The sequence below is a fragment of the Podarcis filfolensis genome, assembly GCF_964270895.1.
Source record: "Podarcis filfolensis genome assembly, chromosome: 6".
NCBI classification, from domain to species: domain Eukaryota; kingdom Metazoa; phylum Chordata; class Lepidosauria; order Squamata; family Lacertidae; genus Podarcis; species Podarcis filfolensis.
The window spans coordinates 19309440-19332335 of record NC_139609.1 but is presented as its reverse complement, the minus strand read 5'-3'; the positions used below and the strand labels follow the sequence as shown (position 1 = coordinate 19332335).

Sequence of the window (22896 nt, the reverse complement as noted above, 5' to 3'; positions counted from 1 at the left end):
CCTTCTGTAGATTCAAGCCTGCCTGGTTATTTTTCTTTACATGCTATAATTATGGTCTCAAAGTTTTGAAGTGGTTTGCAAATGTTCACAGTGAGCACTTAAGCATTCTCCAATATAACCCTAGAGATCCATCTAAAGGACTCCTTTAGCCACTCAAAATTGCTCCTCCAGCCAGTACTGTGCAGATACGATGATGCTAGGAAAGCATTCCTTCTTAGCTGCTGTTACTGCCACAACATAAACTATAAAGTGAGCTCTAAACTGTGTTTGGTCACACTTGATTCAGCTTTCCCTCCACATACATCTGGCAATCATCCCAACCAATTCATCATCTCCAAGTACTTGATGTACAAAAGAGCCAAGACAGTTCTATACAGTGGTACAGAGTGCCTTGAAAACCATCGTGTCTACATAACAGGTAATTTCTGAATTCTAGAATGTGATTGAACAGGAATGTGAAGCATGCTAACAGAAAGGACTCTCGGGAATCTAGTAGCAATCATCCTTTCTGGTTGAGAAATTATATAACCTGCCGCACTTGTTGAGTTAGGAGCATTTTGGAATGACTGCAGCAAAAATCCTGGCCCATAAAAGATATGGCAGTCTAAGCATGTGTGTTGAAGTCTCCCCAAACCACTGTTCTGTGGCTCCTCAAAACCAAAAACAAGACCAATCCCAGCAAGGAGATTGTTAGGCAGCAGGATGATATATGCAATAATGGAATTTCAAACTAAGTGCATAATATCAAGTGCAAACACTCGAAACTGAATTTGATCAGACACGAAGCTGAAGAGGGAGATGGGATAGCACAGTGACCACCTCCTTCCTAACCATCAAGTCTGGGTCAGCATTGCAACAAGAACCCAAGCAGACAAGCTTAGAAAATCCAAGTCATTCACCCATCTCATTGATGCAGGTCAACAGCACAATTTGGGATTAAATCCTGGATGACAGCAGGAGCATCTCATCCAGTAGAATGGAGCTGCAGCTATGGCTTTCCAGCAGCAACACTGCTGCTGCTTACCAGAACAGTGAGGGGAGAAGCATGGTGTCAGCAAAGTCAGGACTGTGCAGTCTGTCAGTTGAGCTCTAGAACCCTTTTTGTTTTATTTGGGGTGATGGTCATTTATACTCAACAGGCCTGGTGGACGGTCCTAGTGAACTGAATCTGCATTCTCAAACGTAAAATCTTATATCCACTGCAATGCCTAGGTTGTTCGTTCACACACACAAATGTATAGGAAGATGGAATATAAAATGAGATACAAAATAAATTTTAAATGATGTGGAAAGGGGTCTCTGAGAGTAGGAAGTTGGGAAACCACCAACCTGCATGAATGACCTTATTCATAGGACTGTCAATATGGTGGCACCATCATAATGAGTTACCCATTTAAACTTTTAGACATCAGATTCTTTTTTGCTCATTAGGGTAAAGCACTCAATAGCACAACACTGTGCTGAAGATTCATCTGTATTGTCTAATGAAAAGAGAGTCAGTAGCCACTATTATCCTTATTGGATTCCAAGATCTTGCGCCTGACTCCTAATTACTGTGTTTCTCACTGCTCGTATAAAAAACAGCACACACACACACACACATACACACAGTGAGAGAAATGTTCTTATTTTTCTGTTGTGTTCTCATTTTAAAAAGAGAGAGCTGGGGATGCATTCATTGTACTTCCCTCCTTCCCTCAATCTTTGTATACCTAAAATAAACTCATGCTGATCCCACTACAAGAACTATGAAAATATGAGTATAGTGTGACACCTTATACATATTTAATCATAGCCTGATAGGCTGTCATTAACTTCAAACAGCAATCCGAGTTCACTACATTAAACATGATGCCTACGTTAAGAGGACATCATAAACTACTCTCAAGAAAAGGATAGGTAAGAAATAGCCACACAGCCAAATTGCATTGCAGGCAATTTTGGACATCTCTAGGGTAAAATCAGAAGAAAATGCATAAACTGGATTCGCAAGTAGATTAAATTATGACTTCAATAATCACAGATTTAAAATTGTGGTTTCTTTAATAACAAAAAACTAATTATAAACCAGAACTGGTCTCTCTGAACAAATACTGGGTTAATGCCACTGTTGTAAGCTATGCCTGGCCTTCCATTAATCTGTGTGTGTATAAAATGGTTTTCAGTGCTAAAAAGGATATATTTGTATTTCTGTTAAAGGGAAAATGCTGCCTTGACTAAATATCCGCCAAATGTATCACCGGATTTCAAATGCTAGAATGAAAGGAGTTAAATGGACAGGTTTGACAGTCCTAGGTAAAATAAAGGCATCAATAGGCCAAAATGAAGTCTGTCACAGAAAGGGAAAAGAAAGAGAGGCCTCATATTAAATGTTATGTCAAATTGGAATATACAGAAGAGAAAACAAAACCTTCATATTGTAGCAAGTGTAAACCTACAGAATTATTAATTCATAAGCAAAATATATACAATTTGGTTATAAATATTAACAGGACATTGTCAAACTTTGTAGCACCACATTTTCCACCCTCTTGGCTTAAAAATGTCATCTTGGGAAGGAATATTCTTCAAAGCACAAAGATGCAGTTTCAACTCTATGCTGTAAAGCAAAGTTAATATTCCTTCTAAGACTCACAAAAATAGTATTTTGAAGGCAGAGGGTGAGGACTAATTAAAAAGCACACTTTTTGTATCCAATAAACCTGAGACACTTACAATGCAGTGAAAAACAACAATAATCTAGTCTGGAGAACAAAGGACTTGCATTGGGGAGGGAACTGATTATTTGACAAGAAATGAATATATAAAAATAGAATGGAATGATCTACCCAAGCTTAAGTATCTTAAATGCAGCTCTTAGAGTAATTCATTTAGCTGAGTGCAAGTTAAGAAACAAACAAAAAACAAAAAACCCTCAACTACGATGAAGTTGTTTTGGCTTTTTAGCTTTGTTGTTTTAAATGCTGCCTATATAAATTAATAATAAATAAAGAAATAAAATTAGCTAGCTTCACACTTCCCCCCATACATAATATAATACAATTAACCCAACTGTGAACTTGAATACGTTTAATCTAAGAACTAATCTCAAAATTTTGAACAGCTGGCTGTTGAAATCTTTCCAGTGTGTTACTACAATTGGCAAACTTACTAGTTTTTAGTGTGCTAAAATTGTAATTGGGCTTGTTGGAAAGTCTATTAACAGTAATGGAAAATGGCAATCAATTGGTCTTCCTAACTTCCTTCCCAGCCTAAAATGCTCATGGTCTTGTTCAAAGTTCAGTGCACAGAACAGTCATGTTCACTCCAGCACAACCAAATAGTTCCCATTCCTTTCGCTAAACTTTACAGGAAGAAGAAGGGTGGCAAAACTGGGTTGGGGTTTGTTTTGCTACAAAGCCAAATAGGTGGTGGTAAGCAGACCTCTGATACCACCTGAAACCTTTATTTCTCTTCCACTGGAATAGGTTAAGCATGATCTTGTGCCTCATTAGGATATCAGAATATGACTCAGGGTTCCAAAAATCTCTCAGAAAACCCTTGTTGCTTTATGGTGAACAAAGAAATGAATATAGCTTGTGGAAACAACCTGGAATTCCATAGAAATATGCCAAGAGTGTTCACTGTTTATACATTCGTAAAAAGCACTTTGACAAAGGGTCATCTGTGGGCACACATGGGCCTGTGCAGGCTTTCCTTCAGAGTCCCTTCCCACTGTTTGAAAGAAGCATTCTGTTGTGGCCAATAGAATAGGTTGTAGTGCGAGTTTGGTTCTGTGTGTGTGTGTGTGTGTGTGTACATATACATAGTTTCGCTGGTTTGCAAATATGTTCAACAAGTCCCAACAGGTTGACCGTTCCTGTATTTTATTAATCTGAGCAAATATACCCCAATTAGGTCAATTTAAAAAATGACTCATAACTTTTCCCCAGGGTTTTCCTAGGGTCAGGTTAGGGAACAAAGCCCTAGAAACTAACATGGGTGCAGATTCCTCATCCCCTAAACAGGAGAAGTGGGACAAGCCGAAGCCCTCCTGGCTGTGCCATGGTTATTTAGTTTAGTGTGTACAAATGGTGATTTGTAGTTTAGTTTCTATTTGGTTTATTTTCTATTCATTTAGCTTCTACAAAAACTAAGGCTTTTAGTACAGGGGCACCAATATTTTGGAACACTGCTCCCACTGAAATCGCACAGGCACTCACAATTCTATCATTTCACTGCCTGTTGGAAACATTTCTGTTTAGCCAAGCATTTCAGTGTTGTTTTTTATGATTTTGTAATTTTATGGTTTTTTAAAAAAAAATTCTTGGAGGCCATATTTTTTTAATAAGTTGGTGGTTTAGAAATACTTGAATAAACGAATGGCTGGGTGAATGAATGGACAGAACATCTCAAATGGTGCATTGTGGAGGGACTGCTACAAATATTCTTCACAAGCTTGTACTTCTATCATAGCACTTTCAGTTTGGTGCCAAATCACCCAGCCAGCATTGCAACTAAGAGCATAGCAGCCTATTGCCTGGTTTTTGAGAAGTCACTGGTCTAAGCTCTTTCCATATTATCACTGCAATGACTTGTGGGTTCATTCCTGTTGGCAAAAATCAAGCATTATGGAAGCAGCCTTCATAGGCTCCAAGGGCTTTTGATTGATTTGCTTTGTTTTCACAACTTCAGAAAGAAACGTGTTCCTACATGTTTGGATGGTCAGTACCAACATTTTTAAACATACAATCTGGTTTTACAGCTGAATTATTATGGTAAAAATCTCAAAGGGGAGAATTTATAAACAGAAATGCCAACATTAAATATTATAGTTGGCACAATGCCAGATTTGGAGTCTAATGATGATCTCCCCATCTATGTTTCCTTGTAATCATGCATAGCATTTTAAGATTAGCAGCAAACGTTTATAGTGAGATATAAATATGGACACTTCAATAGCTTGGAAAGGATTTACAGAACTGAAACCTGGAGTAGGATTTGCGGCAATCACTTATAATTTAGGGTACCTGAGAATCCAGAAATAAAACCAGAGTAATGAGAATCAAAACAAAATATGAAAAATAAAATATGATTTCTATTTATTTCAAACAATGAATATATTAAAAAAGAAAGAAAACTCTGTTAGGAAAAACGCCTACCTTGATCATTCTAGATAGGTCTCCAGCATCTGCTAATTCCAGTACAATATTTAGTTCATTGTCTTCAATAAATGATGCATAGTATTTGATTACATTTGGATGATTCAATTGCTAGAAAAAGAAACAGATACTTCAGTCTACAGTACGTATAGCCTCAACTATAGGTTTCCGCCATTTAATCCTATATACACAGGGGCAGGGGAGAACACCCATTTCTGTACTAAAAGAAAACAACATTCATTTGTTCATTATTTGCATGCATTATTTTTAGATAACAAAAAACCGTGAACCAAGTCTAAAAATCAAACTTAACGAAGAGGATACCAGCCCCTTGAACTAAGTCAGAAAACAATACAGCAGCTACTACAGCATGTCTATTTTTGGGGGTGTGTGGAAAAGAAAGCCCCTTAATTAGTTAGGAATGGGGCACACAAAGCTATTGGATGACTTATGCAAGAAAGCCAAAGAACATGCCATTTAAAAAAGAAGAAAAAACACCTCTTCAACTTTCAATTGTCCATGATAAAACAAAAAAAACTTCATTAGCTTATCAACCAATGACCATTGTAAAACAAAACTAAAGTAGAATTTGGAACCAGAAGAGGTTTTGCATTCTACACTCCACTCACAGGATTAATAAAGGTACCACTAAATTCCAACTGCATCCATTGGATTATTCTAAAATGGATATATTCGCAATGTTTTGCTCTTTCTCAGAAAATTATTGAGGTTTTTAAAGCTGAATGCCTCCAGACAGACAAGAAAAACTCAGCAAAGCAAACTTTTGGCAGGCTTATGGCCAGGTCAAGAACAGTGTTGACAAAAAGTAATAACAACAATCCACATAGAGTACACGTTGAGGAATATAAAAAACTTATCACACTGTCTTAAATTTTGCCTCAAAAGTTTAAAAAAATCTATTTTGTATTCAAAGCATATAGCTACATATCTCTTGATATGTACAATGATCATGAAACTGAACTGAAAAGCTATTTCAAGGCATGATTATCAATAGGTGAAGAAATGAATGCAATGCAGCTATGAGCTTTTTCTAGTCCCTACTCTCTTACAGCAAAGCTTCCTATTATGTTTTTTGTTCCTGCCGGGCAGAATCACATGGGGCTCAGTCTGCCCACACAGGTAGCCTAGGCTACTACTTCCTAGGTGCACATCTGACCAAGGGTGGTTTCTGTAATCAAATCCATCATCTGCTCAACCACAGAGCAGACATCACAGAGAACCTCTCCAATACCATATCTTCCATAGACATAGCAAGGTCCTCCACAAAGTTGTCAGTAAGGTGCATGGAATTTTCTATATGTGCAATGAGGCATCTCCTACCAAAAATACCCATGTTCTATCTAACAAGGCACTCCTAAAAATATAAAGGAACAGTTGCTAGTACAGCACAAAGAGCTACGGCTGGGGCAGAGGGGGAGTGGCAGGGTGGGAAGTTAGGTGCAGACACCTAAGTAACCTTTAAAATCACAGGTAAGGTTTGTTATATTTTTAAAGCAGAGAGTAAGCACAATAATAGTCGTCAAGAAACAACATGTGTCACCTTCTGCAATCACAAAGACCAGAAACTTTCTTTTTAAAGCCCCAAAAACCTAAAACCTGGGAATTTTGTCAGAGCATCTTTCTGGTTGGCAACAACAAACAGGAAAAGAAGAGCCACATTCACTCCAAAGGAAAGCCCCCTCCTGTAAACTGTAACTCACCTTATTTATATGTCTCTTTGCATCATTCATAATCAGTATTCAGTAAGGCGCTTTAGAGGAACAAAAAAGTTTGTGTGTGCACAGACAAGGCTTTTGTCCTTGTTTTACAAAGTGCATCTTCTCTGGATCACACTGCAGTCTGCTTTTGAGAACTAAAGATTCTTGTATGGCAAGTCTTCACCCCCACCTACATAACAAACCTCATTCAAAAACAGCTGTTTCTGATATAACTTGGTAAGGTGGCGGAAGGTGGGGAGTGGAGGCCAGCAGTTCAAAGGGAAAATCCTACAAGGATAAGCTCTCGGTAACAACTGGGGCAGCTCTTGGTTCCCACTTTAAACTTTAAAAAGGCAGCTTACAATGCAATGCGATATGGATGGGAGACTGACATGCATAAAAGGAATACAAAAGCATTGTATCTTTGTGTGCATGTGTGTGCACATTATGTGTTCTATACATATATTGTAGGGAGGGGTAGTAGCTCAGTGGCTGAGAAAAAAACTTTACATATAGCAGGTCCAACCTAAAAGGATTGCCAGGGGGCAGTCTTAGAAAAGCACCCTTTCTGCCCAAGGCCGTGGAGTGACAGTCAGAATGAACTGTACTGAGCTAGATGGTGAAATAGTCTGGGTAGCATCCTAAATTCTTATGCAAAAGGCATAAATGCAGTATATGCTCAAGAGAGCCTTTTTTCCAAGTAAACAATTGCGAAGATCAGCGGACAAATTCTGCTCCCAAGTTCCATCTTTGACTGAAGTGAGGGCAGCTGGGATGAAGTGAAGGATATCTTTTCGGTAATGGGATGCTCATTATGGAACTCCTGATAAATTCATTAGGCCAGTTCTATTTTTAACTTGTTCCTTGGGTTCTTTTCTACTTTCAGCAGATATTTGAGATTATGGTGCAATTTATTTAAAAAAAAAAAAAACAGCAGTTGACCTGCCACCTGTTTCATGAAATAGTAATCTTATATATTTTGTAGCAGGTTTTTTTTTTTTTTGAGGGGGGGCAGGAATTAATGAGGCTAAAGCTAGAATAGGTTCCTATCATTTTAGCTTTCATTTGTTATTTATTATGAACCTTGTTGCTGTTGTTGCTGTTGTCTGTAAGCTGCCCTGAAGGGCAGTGAGATACAAACCACAATGTCACACACCCAGAAGTAAATAAACGTATCAAGTAAGTTCTGCTCTGGTTATTAGCTATGGAGAGTCGAAATGCAACTCTATTGCCTCAAAAATCAGCTGAGGATATGGAAGTTTTGCTGCAGCTGCTTTTAAAATACATGCATGCCCTTCTATCATCCCAAATCCATAGTGAAGACATTTTACGTGCGCCTTCTTCCAAATCTTTAGACTTGGGAATAATAAAAATCTGAACAAATATATGCTAAAGTTCACCTTCATTCAAGTAAAGAAAGAAAGTCATTGTACATATTTACCTTAAGAAGATCTATTTCTTTGATGCAATCAGCACGGGCTTTGGCATCCATTAAATCAAATATCTTGTTTAAAAAAAGGAAAAAAGAAATAATTCACAGGATATATATCATCAATGTTTGCTTTCATTTTGTGCCCTAAAAGCAATCTGTTGCATAAATGAGAAATCCCCAAACTATGTGACATGAGATATGCATTAAATTAAATAATTAATACCTGCTGTGAGTAGTACCAATTCACAAGAGTACAGTAGTACCTCGGGTTAAGAACTTAATCCGTTCTGGAGGTCCGTTCTTAACCTGAAACTGTTCTCTCTCTCTCTCTATATATATACATATATGTTGAAATTGTTAATAAAAAAATTATTAAAAAAAAGAAACTGTTCTTAACTTGAGGTACCACTTTAGCTAATGGGACCTCCCGCTGCCACCACGCCACAATTTCTCTTCTCATCCTGAAGCAAAGTTCTTAACCCAAGGTACTATTTCTGGGTTAGCAGAGTCTGTAACCTGAAGCGTCTGTAACCTGAGGTACCACTGTACCTAAACACGGAAGAGGCCCCCTGCTGCATCTCTGAATGCTATGCTGCTCTAGCTTTGCCTCTTCTAAACAGCCTACACTGGGGGAGTGGATAATTCTACAGCATCTCCATGGTGGGTGTGTGATTGCATCATTCAACCACTGTTCATATAGAGAAGCAGCAGCAGAACGACACATTCTCAGGGGAGGCTTTCTGTTGTGCTTCCGCACAAGCCAATTGCTCTAAACTCGTCTCCTTCCAATCAGATGGCACGCCCAGATCAGCGACTCATACAGAAACTAGGCTGCACCATGGGTGGATACTTTTTTAATATAATTTACACACGCTAAATGTAAACCTTTGGGAATACAAGAAGTGTGCCTTGAATTTTAATTCAGAGAAAAAGCGTGTTTCAGCTATCTGACATTTCAGAAACATTGGCATAAAATGAACTGTGACATTCATTTTTTAAGCGCATCTGGCGTGATGATGATAATCAAGATAGTTATACAAGTCTAGATCTGGAGCTGCATTTCTGTACATGCTATCTCATTTAAGAGGACCCCTAATGTCTCTGTGACGACAGCTGCTTTCCAGGGAGTCAGGAGCTGGAGAGAAACCCCTAAAGGTCAGCACCACAAGAGAGTTGCATATGCCCCCTGGAAATCTGCTCTTAGGCAACATGTTCATGTTCAGTGGGTCTTCCTGGCAAACAAAGCAGTGTTTCTTCTGCTTGGTTTTTCAGTGTGGTTGATGGGTGTCGTCAGATACATGGTGATATGTGGATGTCTGATGGGATTTAAAATTGCAGGTGTGCTTTTTTTGCTATAATTTGAAGTGTCCATATATTGTGAAAGCAAATAAACAAACAAATAAAAGGCTGTCTCTGAAGTATAAAACAAGAGCACTGAGAAGCTTTGCAACCCCCAACCAGCAATGTACTTTTCCATCATCACTTAGAAGCCCTCACTAGAATTAAGGTAGCAAGGACAGTGGTCCTGTCAATCATTTTCCCATTATGACTTTTTTCCAAAATCTGTGCTTGTTTGGGGAAGTTCTCTTACAGAAGCAAGGTAATTTTAGTTGTCCCCATTTTTGTCCTCCAAACAAACGCCCTAACTATGTTGAATACACACGGCCAGGGAAAGCAAAAACAAACAGCTTTGGCAACAGATGTTAACCAAGGAATCAGGATGCTCTGTAAATCTCACAGGACAAATATATTTTAACCAGCCAAATTGCTAAGAGAAGCGGAAAGACGCACTTTAGCAGGAACACACCCCAGGATTCTCACACCTCTGTGCATTGCAAATGCTGAGATGATAGAAAGCAAACTCTCTGTGCTGCAAGTTATGATTCAGGAAGGAGACTGAGTGGCAAAGCAGAACGATAGCAAGATAAGTCACATGAATGGAATGTTATGACGAAAAAAATAGCATCTGACTAATAGAGTGGGGAAGGAAGGTCTAGCACTGTATAGTCAGTTTTGACTAAATATTGAAAAGCAAGCTGGTGTTGATGGAAAACACAGAAGCAAAAGTTTACGACTTGGGGTTTAGAACATGCCTGGCAAAAGAGAAATGTTGCAGCCCTCAGCTGCTATAAGTCTCAGAGCCAGAATGAAAAACACACTCTCTTGCTTAGATCACCTTGGCATTAAAATCCCAAGACTTGGCACATGTGATTAGCTTCCAAGAATCTGATTGCCTTTGGGAAAACACAGCAGGCATGTTCATGTTTTTTTTTAAACTTACCAGACAAAAACCTCAACCCACCAGGTACTTCAGGTTCCTATTTGCCCTGTCCCCACCACTCATCATTGTGAGACACCAGGATCTGATTCCTGCTGTATCACACTGAAGGGGACAAGTTACGTTATTGTAGACCCCTTCCCTTCCTGGACACTGTGGTCAGGTTGAGTGGTAAGCAATAATGTCTAAATGTCCCCAATGTTAAACTCAGCAACACAAGCATCTATTTGCAGAAAATAGCACCCATCAGGGATTTATTTTTATTTTTTTGCAGGAAAATGGCATGGGTTACCTCAACCCTGCACCATGATCCCAAATGGCACCTCCAATTGCTTTTTGTTAAAAAGAGACATGGCAGGTCTCAATTATTCTAATAAAAAAAACCCTGAAGTGAAATGTATAGTATGATCCCGAACCCAGGAATAAATTAGGAAGAAAGGACCCATATAAGGGAGAAAAGCAGATAAATAGTAGGTTAACTAACAGTGAAATTCTCAAAAGTCAGCCCCACTGTTTCCAACAAGGTTTAAAGGTAAAGGGAACCCTGACCATTAGGTCCAGTCGTGACTGACTCTGGGGTTGCAGCACTCATCTCACTTTATTGGCCGAGGGAGCAGCTTCCGGGTCATGTGGCCAGCATGACTAAGAGGCTTCTGGTGAACCAGAGCAGCGCACGGAAACGCCGTTTACCTTCCCACCAGAGCAGTACCTATTTATCTGCTTGTACTTTGACGTGCTTTCAAACTGCTAGGTTGGCAGGAGTATGTCTAGGAGTACAGCCTAAAAAACAAGTTGACTAAGTAAAACTGGACAGCTATGGAAATTTACCTTAAAATGTGCAGCGTTAATATACAATATTTTACAATATTTCAGAAATACTGACTCACCGATTGTCATCTTACAGTTCTTTGTTTTAACACCTAGATCTTATGTTGCGCATATTGCATCCTATATCTTATGTAAGAATGACAGCAAAGTATGCTTTGTGTCAACATTTGTACCTTAAGTCTCCCACCTCAAATGCTATGGCAATGGCTTCTGAAGTTCATAAGAGCCTTGTTAGAGAAACAGCAGAAATTATTTGGACGACACATATAATGATTTGTCCAGCTGCAAGTATTTAAGCAGCCGAGCGCTTGTTTTACTGGGTTATTGGCTAATTCACAAAATTACTGAGGAGGTCATTATTGGGTTAGAAGCTTGCATTGCACTAATGGATACTGCACTCTTGTGATAAAATAGCTCTGCACACAACTGCCACAGAGAGCCACACTTTGCACAAGCATGCTACCATATTATGCAATAGTTTTATGCATTACTCTAGTTGCCTAGGATGATGGAAAGGAGGTGTGCTGAAGGCATTTCTGTCAACCCAATGCAGTTGTTCCGTGAACTAAAAGGGTTTTATGCTCTGGGATCTTCACATGAAGGGTGGTATACAAATTTAATTAACAACCACCACCACAGCAACATCAACAATTATTGTCAGGAGCTGCTGGATCTGTGTGACACTCATCTACATGGTGAACCACTAAATTACACAGGGTAGAATGACTCCACCCTCCAAGATAGGCCATTGGATCTTTCTGGGCAGGAACGGACAAACAGGGCTTCCTGTTCCTGCTGAGCCTTGATTGAGCAACACGGTCTTCCTAAGCTCTGGCATGTTCCTGTATGCTTGCTCTTCATTTGTGCTCTTCTAGACTTGCTCTTCAGTCATGACTTTCACCAAGCATTGGATTGTTCACCTACTAATTGATCCTTTGATGTTGGTTCTTCCTATCATTGTGAAGCAGAATTCACCAAGCGCTGGATTGTTCACTCATTTGTGCTCTTCTAGACTTTCTCTTCAGTCCTGACTTTTAACTTGTCCAACAGCTTCTGGGTCCTGTCTCAGACTGCTACTCATGGCTAGCACTCGCAGGGTCCTTCCATGAGCAAAACTCTCCTTCTGTCCACAAAGCAATTGTGCTGGATGCAACCCACTGTATGCTTTCCTCCAATGATTTCAACAGCTCTGGATTGTGCCCACAGTCAACATCACCCAAGCTCCAAGTCTTACATGCAATTTGTTGGAGTCAGCAGGAGAACATAGCCCCCTTTATGAAATATCACCACAAGGAAACATTTGTTTCTGAAAAGTGAATAGTTCTGAAGAGAGCTTGATGGTGTCATGAAGATACTATTACTTGGTAACAAGTGTTGAAGAGACTACGGCCACAATTCAGAGAAGCGTACAGCTAACTCACCAATTCAGTAGGGCTTTTATCTCCTCTCCTCTCAAGTTACATAATATAGTTCATTTTAAGTTCGCCAGAAGTGGCTTAGTCATGCTGGCCACATGACCCGGAAAAACTGTCTATGGACAAACACCGGCTCCCTCGGCCAGTAAAGCGAGATGAGCGCCGCAACCCCAGAGTCGTTCACGACTGGACTTAATGGTCAGGGGTCCCTATAAGTTCATAGGGGATTCAAAAGAAGTTTTCAATACAGAGGAGTGGAGTTGCTGTTTCAGGGGGGAAAGTGAAAATCCCCCTCTCTGTGTGTGGACAAGCTATACTACACAAATAAAAGCTTCACTGAACTGTAACTACACTATGCCAAATTTAATGTTTTGAACAACACACCATTAGCAAAGTGAGCAACTATGTTCCCATAGGGCACATAAAACAATTTGATATCTAAAATGGGGGGGGGAGTGCTACTATAAAGCAGAAAACTGAAAATCACCCCAAAACAGAGTCATCAAGTGATGCGGTTTACCACAGCTTACATACATTGTTGTGTAACACTATTTTTTCAAGAGAATCTGAAATTATGTCCCTGTGGCCTAAAGATACTATGTGAGACTGATCCATACCAAAGTCAAGTCTATGCTTCTCTTGCAATCGTTTTTTCTTGTTAGATTTAAGTTTTGTGATGGACATGATCTTTACCAAATCTTTCCCCAGTAAGAAATGGTTATATAGTCTTAAGTGCAGGAGAAGGAACAGTACTAAAATGATCACATAGTGGGGGGGGGGGATAAGAAGTTATTTTATAAAGGACATTCTTTCAAGTTTGTCCAAGCAACACACAGCACCTGGTACTGATTAAATTGATTGCCTTAGGGAGAATTCCAGAAGCCCAGAGTACTATTTAAGAGTTGGTCTTTGTTTGTGTTTTACTATGGAAGAGCCCATTAACACAGTATTAATAAGGTCGGGTTCCCCATTTCCCCTGAACAATCCCCAACTATCGCAGCCTAGCAAATTTATGACAAATACATCCATTCTCGTTGGCTAATCAACAACTAGAAGCAAAGGAACTTCCATGCTAATGGAAGATATTCGTTGTTTATTTATACAGAACAATTTACTTTTCCCTCAAAGGAAGACAATAATATTGGTGGTGTGGCGACATTAAATAGCCTTAAACTGGATGTTGTACTACTCAATACCTGATTTTTTCTTCCACAAGAGGTTTTGTAATCATTAGTACCCTTAAAACAAACTTGTACAGTGGTACCTCGGGTTAAGAACTTAATTCGTTCTTGAGGTCTGTTCTTAACCTGAAACTGTTCTTAACCTGAAGCACCACTTTAGCTAATGGGGCCTCCAGCTTCCGCTGCACCGCCGCTGCACAATTTCTGTTCTCATCCTGGGTTAGCGGAGTCTGTAACCTGAAGCGCCTGTAACCTGAAGCGTATGTAACCCGAGGTACCACTGTATATTCCACTTAGCATGCACACTTAATATTTCCCCAAACTGCAGACATACATATCATGACTTAATAAGATAACATATGAACAAACCTCTTTGCAGTCCACATGCAGCCACATCACTCCTTCTTTCACATGAATATAACAAGGCAGGAAATATTCGGTTACCTATAATTTCCCATTGCATCCAAATTGGGAAACCATGGTTAATGGCTTTGGAATAATCCCAGGATATCAGCCAGATTCAAACCATGGTTTCACATCCTGACATGTTCCAAATTCATTTTCTATTATGGCCAATTTGGGAAAGTAAGGTTAACAATAGTTAACTGAATATTTCCTGGCTTGTTTGCTTGCTCACCCAAAGGAAGAAGCCAAAAGGCTATATGCAGGGTACAAGGCTCGTTCATATCTCAGTTGATTAAGCTGATATATAATCATCCAGACATGACCAAATAGCCATGTACTAACAAGAGGGAGAAACAAGGATGTTTTACATTTTACATTTCTCAAGACAATGTGTTATCAATATACAAATGCTGATTAATTACAAGTTTAGCATTTCTTTTGGTACCTGTACATTGCAGGGGAAATCTGCAACTATAATAGCTTCTGCATCCAACAAAACTCTAATAAGACTAAATCATTTCAAGGACATTTGTAATGGCTAAGCTAATACCCATCTTTGTCATTTTTATTAGCTGAAAACAACTGTCCAATAAACTGTTAAATGATTTGAAAACACCTAACAAAAAATTAAGGCAATCTTACTATTTTGTTCAGAAGTCGATGTACTTGCATATACTAGGTAAAGGTAAAGGTACCCCTGCCCGTACGGGCCAGTCTTGACAGACTCTAGGGTTGTGCGCTCATCTCACTCTAGAGGCCGGGAGCCAGCGCTGTCCGCAGACACTTCCAGGTCACGTGGCCAGCATGACGAAGCTGCTCTGGCGAACCGACACCAGAGCAGCACACGGAAACGCCGTTTAACTTCCCGCTATAAAGCGGTACCTATTTATCTACTTGCACTTAAGGGTGCTTTCGAACTGCTAGGTGGGCAGGAGCTGGGACTGCACGACGGGAGCTCACCCCGCCGCGGGGATTCGAACTGCCGACAATGCGATCGGCAAGTCCTAGGCGCTGAGGTTTTACCCACAGCGCCACCCGCGTCCCCGGCACTTGCATATACTACATGATGCTTAAAGCTTACCAACAAATACTTCTAAAAGAACCTTGAAATCAATTTCCCACTCTAAAGTGTTAGAACCCCAAAAGCTTCATTTAAAAAAAACTTGGGGTGAAAGGGTTTCAGAAATCTTCCATAGCTACATGGGACTTTTTAAAAAGTGTTTTTCATTTATTTTCATTTTTTAAAAAAATATTATTTAGGGAGGGAAATCTAGTATTTTTCCTGGATAGAAAAACAGACAAAGGTTTTCCTCACAAAACAGGAAAGCTTATACCAGGCTCCCTCAGCCTCGGCCCTCCAGATGTTTTGAGACTACAATTCTCATCATCCCTGACCACTGGTCCTGCTAGCTAGGAATCATGGGAGTTGTAGGCCAAAAACATCTGGAGGGCTGAGGTTGAGGAACCCTGGCTTATACAGAGGAATGAATTAATTTGCACAAAAGAAGTATTTTCAATGTGAGACCAGGGTAAAGCCTGAGGAATGTGGACATGTTGCTAGACTGGAAAAGGGTTGGTATCCATTTAGGTAAGAGGCATGGAGGAGATTACGTATGGGTTGGCAGAATGTAGGGAACCTGAATGACAAGTGCAGTTTTCTGGATTGTAATATTTAAATCTTTTGTAGACTGTAAAGCTAAACATGGTCTAAACTTTGTAAAAGGTTTAAAAAGCTAAAAATCCTGCTCTTCATTCAGCACCAAAATGACATCAACACTGGCACCAAACAAGCCTCTTAGGAGCTACAGCCCAATGTGAAGAAGGCTTTCAGAACTTCCTATATCCTCCCCACATACCCCGCTGCTACACATAGAACTTATAAAAGGGGGGGGGAATCTTTCTTAAACCAGGAACATGTTTGCCAGTCATTACTGGTCATGTTCTCTGGGGCTGAAGGGAGCTGTAATCCAGAAACATCTGGAGGGCCACAGGTTTCCCAGCCATGCTCTAGTCTAGCACATCCAAGGAACCCAGACACATCTGCAAATTTTGGGACTTGCTCATTACACAGCCAGCCATCAAGTCAGACCTAATCCATTGAATTCATGTGCATCTATCTACTGCACCAGCAGTTAATTGGCAAACACAGCACAGCTTTCTATCTGAAAAATGTGAAGAAATTGTGGCAATGGGATAAAGATAGAAGAGATATATTAAAGGAGGATAAAAAGTTGCTGAAGAGGATACCAAAAAGCCTCAGAGGGAGAAGCAAACAGGGAATGAGAAGATGGGTTCATGTTTTGTTTTTGTTTTTTCATGGAGCCTTAAGCCAAAGGCAAAAAATCAGCATGGTGAGGTGGCCGTTTACATGTTGCAGATGGGGTGATGATCCTTAGAGGTGGTGCTAAAGCTGGGAGCAGTAATGGGATTAAGATGAAGAACCAAGCAGAAGGGAGCAGAAAGATGGACTAGCCCTCTTAAAAAAGAAAGTCTCCCCACATTAAATTCTCATTTCTGAATTTATTCGGCATTTATTTCTCTCAGTCCAACAACTAGACTTTTGAAGTCTATAAAATAAGTCAGTTAATTCAAAAGGATGCTTCTTTTGAAACACTCCAGCTACAAGCTTTTCCCCCTGCAAAATGTAATACTGCTCTTAAGACCATTGGTGTTTGATCTCAGAGAGCAAATAGACTTTTTTATTCAGAATGTATGAACAGCACTCCGATCTTTGAAAAAGTAGTCTCTTTTGAATCGTAGAACTAAATGTTTTCAATATAGCGTATTTAATAAACCACAACCTGCAGAACCATAAAGAGCTTTGGCAAAACAAACAAATAGAATTCCCTACAAATGCAAAAGCAATAAAATGATTACCAACCAGGAAAGTAAAATGGCCATAGTTTTTTTATAGCATAAAATAGAACTTTCTTCCTTAAGATTAATTAGTTCTAATTTAATCCTGAAGAAGCAATTCGCTGACAACGCACAATGAATAATTAATCCATGTGCCAGATAAAAAGAATCCTTTTATGATCTTCTAACACAAGGTATTAAGAGTTGAAATGAAAGGGGAAATGCATGGAACTACTTTGGGCACAAAATGCAATGGAGCTTCTGGAAAGAATTCTAGCAAAACATTTCCCCCTAACTCCCATGTAGACCAGGCTAGCCAGAAGTTCCATAATTGCATGCATTCTTAAAATAACAACAACAACAAAATAGTTACTGTTGCTGGGCAATTCAAAAACCTATTAAATTCTCAAGTTTAAAAATAGTACAGTAACAAACACACACACAAACTACAGTCTTCATTTAGATATACTTCTTTTGACATTTATGCTGCAATTTAACACTATCCTGCTTCCTTCTCTGCTGACCCTCGCACCCTCTGGCATTTCCATATAATAAAAGAGCTTATATTCTGCTAGGTAACTTTTTTAAAGATGGAAGCTTTGAAACATTAACATGGCCAAAAAAAAAGTTTAGGAATCCGAATTACTTTAGTGCCCCGCAGACTTCCAGGCAGAAAGCATGCTAGCAAGTAATATAATGTAAATTTTGAAATGTCGTTGTTAAATAAAAGACAGCATTTAATCCTAATCATAATTGGCCCTGTAAAGTATTTAGGATGGGGTGCAGGAGCCACTCCACCCAAATTTCATTAAGATACACGGCAGTGTGGGAGCGAGCATCACAAGCTAGCCCTGGGTGCCTTGTAACAGTGTGGATTTGCACAGGACAGCAGAAGGACTAGGAAATGACTCACTAATACAGATAACGAGTCGGGACTTTCCACTGCTGTGAAGGCACTTTTCAAAAGTTACTCATTGTAACACAGTGCATAGGACTTGGGAGAGAGAAATAACCCACAGGGAAAAAAAATGAAGCAATACTTGCAACACTTTAACAACATTAAGAAAAACAATCCAATCTAACAAGGAAAACCTTGCAAGGAGACCTTGCAACAACGCAGACAAGAGAGATCCCCTTCATTGCTGCACTCACGGCAAGTTTGGAGAGAGCAGGAAGGGGCTTGCTAGCGCTTCTTATGCTCACGTAAGGTCAATGTCTCCCAGTCAAGTGAAGAAACTAGAGTGTCCTATTGCCCTAGAACAGCCTTGCCCAACCTAGTAAACTTCAAGTGTCCTGCACTACAACTTACATCAACCACAGCTAGCATGGCCAATAGTGGGGACTGCAGTTCTAACCATCTGGGCGCAATCAGACTGGGGAAATCTGTTCAAGAAGGTCCCATACTGTAGACTGTGCATAGATAATACTCCGCAAAGAAGAGCCTGTTATGTTTTAATGGCCTTGGGACTAACATTTGGCACAGTAGGGTTTCTGACGAGAGTCAATGGACTGGCTTTACTTTTAAAAAAAAGTTGCACATCTCTTTTGAATGCATCTCTTTAACATTTGTACTTCTTTTTAATGCATTTCGCTAATACAAGCTAGCAGTTCAAAATCTTCTGCTCTGGAATGAAGCTCATTCTTTTAAAAACAGCACACAGAGACTGCAGTTAGAGGCAGGGAAGGGAAGGGAACACATGCACAGCCCTTAAAACCTGGCACCTTAAACTTACAGCTTCACAATGCCACATGAAGAGGACAGAGGTGGTGCTATTGTATTCAGGGTTAGAAAAGCATTCAGAAATCCTTAGGTGGCAGCGGCAGAAGCAGTACAGCCAGCCTTGTCATCCTATTTTTTTTAAGGCTCAAGTCTGAAACATTTTTTGATGTCTAAAGTTCATTGCACAATAATCAGAGAGCCAAGATATTTTGAATCCTATGTCTGTTACAAAAATGTTAAATCTTTCTTCCATTTACCCACTGCATAGCATCATAACCACCTATTCCTACTCAGGACTTGGCTGCAGGTTTCGAAGGATATCTTTGAAGGATATCTGGTGAAGACAGCAGCCGCAGTGCAGCAATCCATGCTAGGCGGCCTAGAGTCACCATTTATATTTCCCACAATGCCCTGGGGTGACCCGGGGGCCATTGTGGAAAATTTAAATGGTGCCTCAGCAGCCTCAGGACAGGTGTCAGTGCAGCAATAAGCCCTGACAGAATCCTGATACCACAGTTGCCTGCAGGTGCCACATGCTGATGCTAGGCTTCTTCAAGGCAAGAACTGCCACAAAAGTTGCGGCTGGTGAATGTTAGGTATAGGTACCATCAGCCAAAGTCAGCACTCGGAAGTGAGAGACTTTGCTGCCTGGGTAGATCTCTGGGTAGTGGATGGTGGATAAAAGTCCTGTGTGAACTGGTCCCTGTTCTCAGTTTGGACCATCTTTACCTGGCCTGAGAGCACAGGACACAGAAAGCCTCCAGCTATGAAAGTTGCTGCTACCTAGAGAGCATCAGAGTGGGGGTTGTTGCTGTTGCTCGGAGTCAATATTTAGTTTTGCAGATGCGTAAGTTATGTTCTTGTATTTTTATTGATAGATCTTATTTAGAATTGTTATCAGTGAATTGTACAATTTTATTGTACTTTTATTAATATGAGAGTAGCCAATTTCTTATGTGATTATTTATATTTTGTTATGACTTGTGAATTATGTAATCATTTTGATGTTGTGATCTGCTTTGAGCATAGTTTACTGTGGAAAAGTAGTATAAAAATAAACAATTATGATTATTGTTTTTATAAAACGGTATTTCAACAATTAGCAAGGTTCTAAAACAATGTTAACTCCAATTGTTTTAGAATCAGCAGTGGACTTAGTGATAAGAGGCAGAATGAAGATGAAAACATAAGGATCCACAAAAGGGGGGCAGAGAAGTCAAAGGGGATATGATGTCTGTATTTTGTTTCTTTTTTGTTATGGTTTGTGAAATGCAAAATGCAAAAATAAAGTAAAAAACCCCACAAAGGTTCTAAAACAATGGTTACTTATTGACTTATATATAAAACAACATTAAGCAACCTTACCAAAAGCAGTAGCCAAGTTTCTCATTGCATTGCTCAAGACATCCTTACCTGCACTTTTTTTAAAGCTACTGGCACACCGTCCAACAAACATGTGGCTCTGTAAACTTCACTAAACTGTCCACGGCCAATCTTCTTTTCTATTCGGAAGTTTGCTAAAGTATTGTAGCCCATGTCGGGTCGTAAGGCTTTCTGCAGTCAAGGATACAAGAAAACATAAGGTATACTTTACATACTGGAGGAGTATGTGCAATCATACTTTCCCCCCTCCCAACAGCCAGTTGCTTATACCATTAGCTTTAAGAACATGAATGTGAGATTGGCTGCACAAAGTACAGAGGCTTTAAAAAGGCAAGTATGTGTGCACTGGCAGAAATAAGCAGTACTCAGTCACAGTGTTCGAAAAACTATATGGGTGTATTTGTTCTGAGTTTCCTTATGTTTGCTTTGGAACTGCCTAGGTTCCTAACCCTGGAAAGTCAGTATGCATCCAGTTTGGAATGGATTCTAAGTTACTAGGTTTGAAAACTGAGAACTAACCCTTTCCTAGCTCCACCACATCACCAAGTGTCTGTGTGTCAACACTGCACTGTCACTGGTTGGCAGTTTTCTTCTAGACTCAACCCAAGGTCCTGACTTTGAACTTCAAACCCTTAAATGGTTTTAGGTTCCAATCCTCTCAAAATGTTCCTAACCAATACCTTCAAGATTAGGTAGGTGCACCAGATAGGTACTCAGAAGGCGGCTTTTTCAGCTCTGGTACCTAGAATCTGTTATAGTCTGTCAAGAGAGATTGATACTGTTCCCACAGAGTCTGTTTTCAGGTGAGGCCTGAGGACAGTTTTATTTGTGGGGCTTTTTAAAATCATGGTTCTATCTGCCTTCATATTAAACTGTTGTTTCTATTGTTTACTTTCTGGGTCACATTCTAATTAGGTTTTATGTAAAGGTACCTTGTGTACTTTTTGTAAAAAGGAATATTAATGAATATTAATATTTATACACAAATGCAATTGACAAAAATAAATGAAAATTACATCCAACCCTATACATGCTTACTTAGATATACATCCCAGTGAGTTCAGTGGGGCCTATCTCCAGGTAAGTGGGCATAGGATTGCAGATAAGAGTTCCTGTCAGTGGCACTTAGACCTACAGTCCTTCCCCTACTGTCGACAAGTCCTCTGACAAGTCAGACTAGGGTGATAAGTTGTGATCAATAACACTGTTTGTTCCCATTTCACCTGATATCGTAAGTATTCCTTCTAAGGATTCAGGTCTAGTCCTCATATTGTTAAAATATACATGTATAGTTGTGGATTTTCAAGAGAAACATGATCATGTATGTGCTTCTGAGTGTCAGCCAATTTAACAGTGTCTACATAGCTCCTAGGCGTAAGTGAACATTCTAGCCAAGAGGTATGAGAAAACTTCCTAGTGTCCAGTACAGATGAGGAGAAAAGGATGGGAAACCCAGGCCAAATTACTTCTGAAAATTGTAGTTGAAGAAGATGGATTAGTACTGGCCTGGAATCAGAGCAAGTTCTGTCTGCATTGAAGGCATGCACCTGCAATGTTATCTGTGACCAATGCTTAATCTACTGCTGAGATATGGAAACTGAGCAACCGTTAACAGATTGCTTTAGAGATCTGGAAATTGATGTAGAAATGCAGAGTTCTAAGATCCACAGTTCTTGATTATATTTAACTGTTTGTATTCTGAAGTTGGATATGCTCCATTTGATGTAGAATATATACCTGTAACTGGCTTCTCCTGTTTTTGGAGGAGACAGCAAAGATTGTAAGAGAGAAAACCGAGAGTCAGTGATACTCCAGGTTGTTCTCTGTTCTGTATCCCAAGCATTTTATATTTCAAAGTTTTGCATGCTCTTGTGACATGCAGCATCCAAACAAAAACAGTAACAAAAAGAAGGACGGCAACAATTTTGTCATTTTGTGCCCTTGCATTTCAATTTAAAAGCAAAAACAGCAGCAATTCTAAATGCTGTAAGTACTCAATTAGTCTTCTTTGAACTGCAGCGGGTGTTAGAAATGATTCTAGGGCTTTGGCTCCCCGATGCTCAGTTACACAATCAAAAATAAATTATTGTTCCTTAGAAGCACCTACATCCAAATACGTTGCTGCTTCGATAGCGATGGTATTGCAGCAATTCAGCTATGTATATTCAAAGTGAAGCCTATGCAGATTTAATGAGGTTATCTGCAGCATTTAGAGTAAAAACAGAGAAACTTGGTGGAGTTCTCTCTTATTATTCAAATGTTCACGTTGCAGAGAACCAGGAAGTGGCTTCATTAAGCTACGGGGTTTTGTGGTTGTTTAACCAGCATATATTTCAAAATTTGAATTGGGAATTGCATCCTCTGTCTGCGCAGTAACTTGACAAACATTAGCGTGAACTACTAAGGCAGTGTGACAACCGCATGCTGAGAGCAAAGTCTCACTAATGTGTTTTGGCATGCAGGTTTGTAATCACACATTTACATATGCAATGACCTACATTTGCATGTCAGATCACACACTGTCTGGCTTTATTAAGAC

The 22896-nt window shown here is 39.6% G+C and overlaps 1 protein-coding gene across 8 annotated transcripts in view; it reads right to left on the bottom strand.

The window, feature by feature from the left end:
* Positions 1 to 22896, bottom strand: part of NEK7 (NIMA related kinase 7) — an 82428-nt gene that overhangs the window by 34059 nt on the left and 25473 nt on the right. For all 8 annotated transcript variants that reach the window (XM_083620350.1, XM_083620351.1, XM_083620355.1 and 5 more), the window contains 3 exons: positions 20388 to 20528; positions 8301 to 8363; positions 5142 to 5252 (listed from right to left, as the gene is read on the bottom strand). In XM_083620350.1, the coding sequence (XP_083476476.1) occupies positions 5142 to 5252; positions 8301 to 8363; positions 20388 to 20528 (315 nt within the window). The remainder of the gene's footprint in view (positions 1 to 5141; positions 5253 to 8300; positions 8364 to 20387; positions 20529 to 22896) is intronic.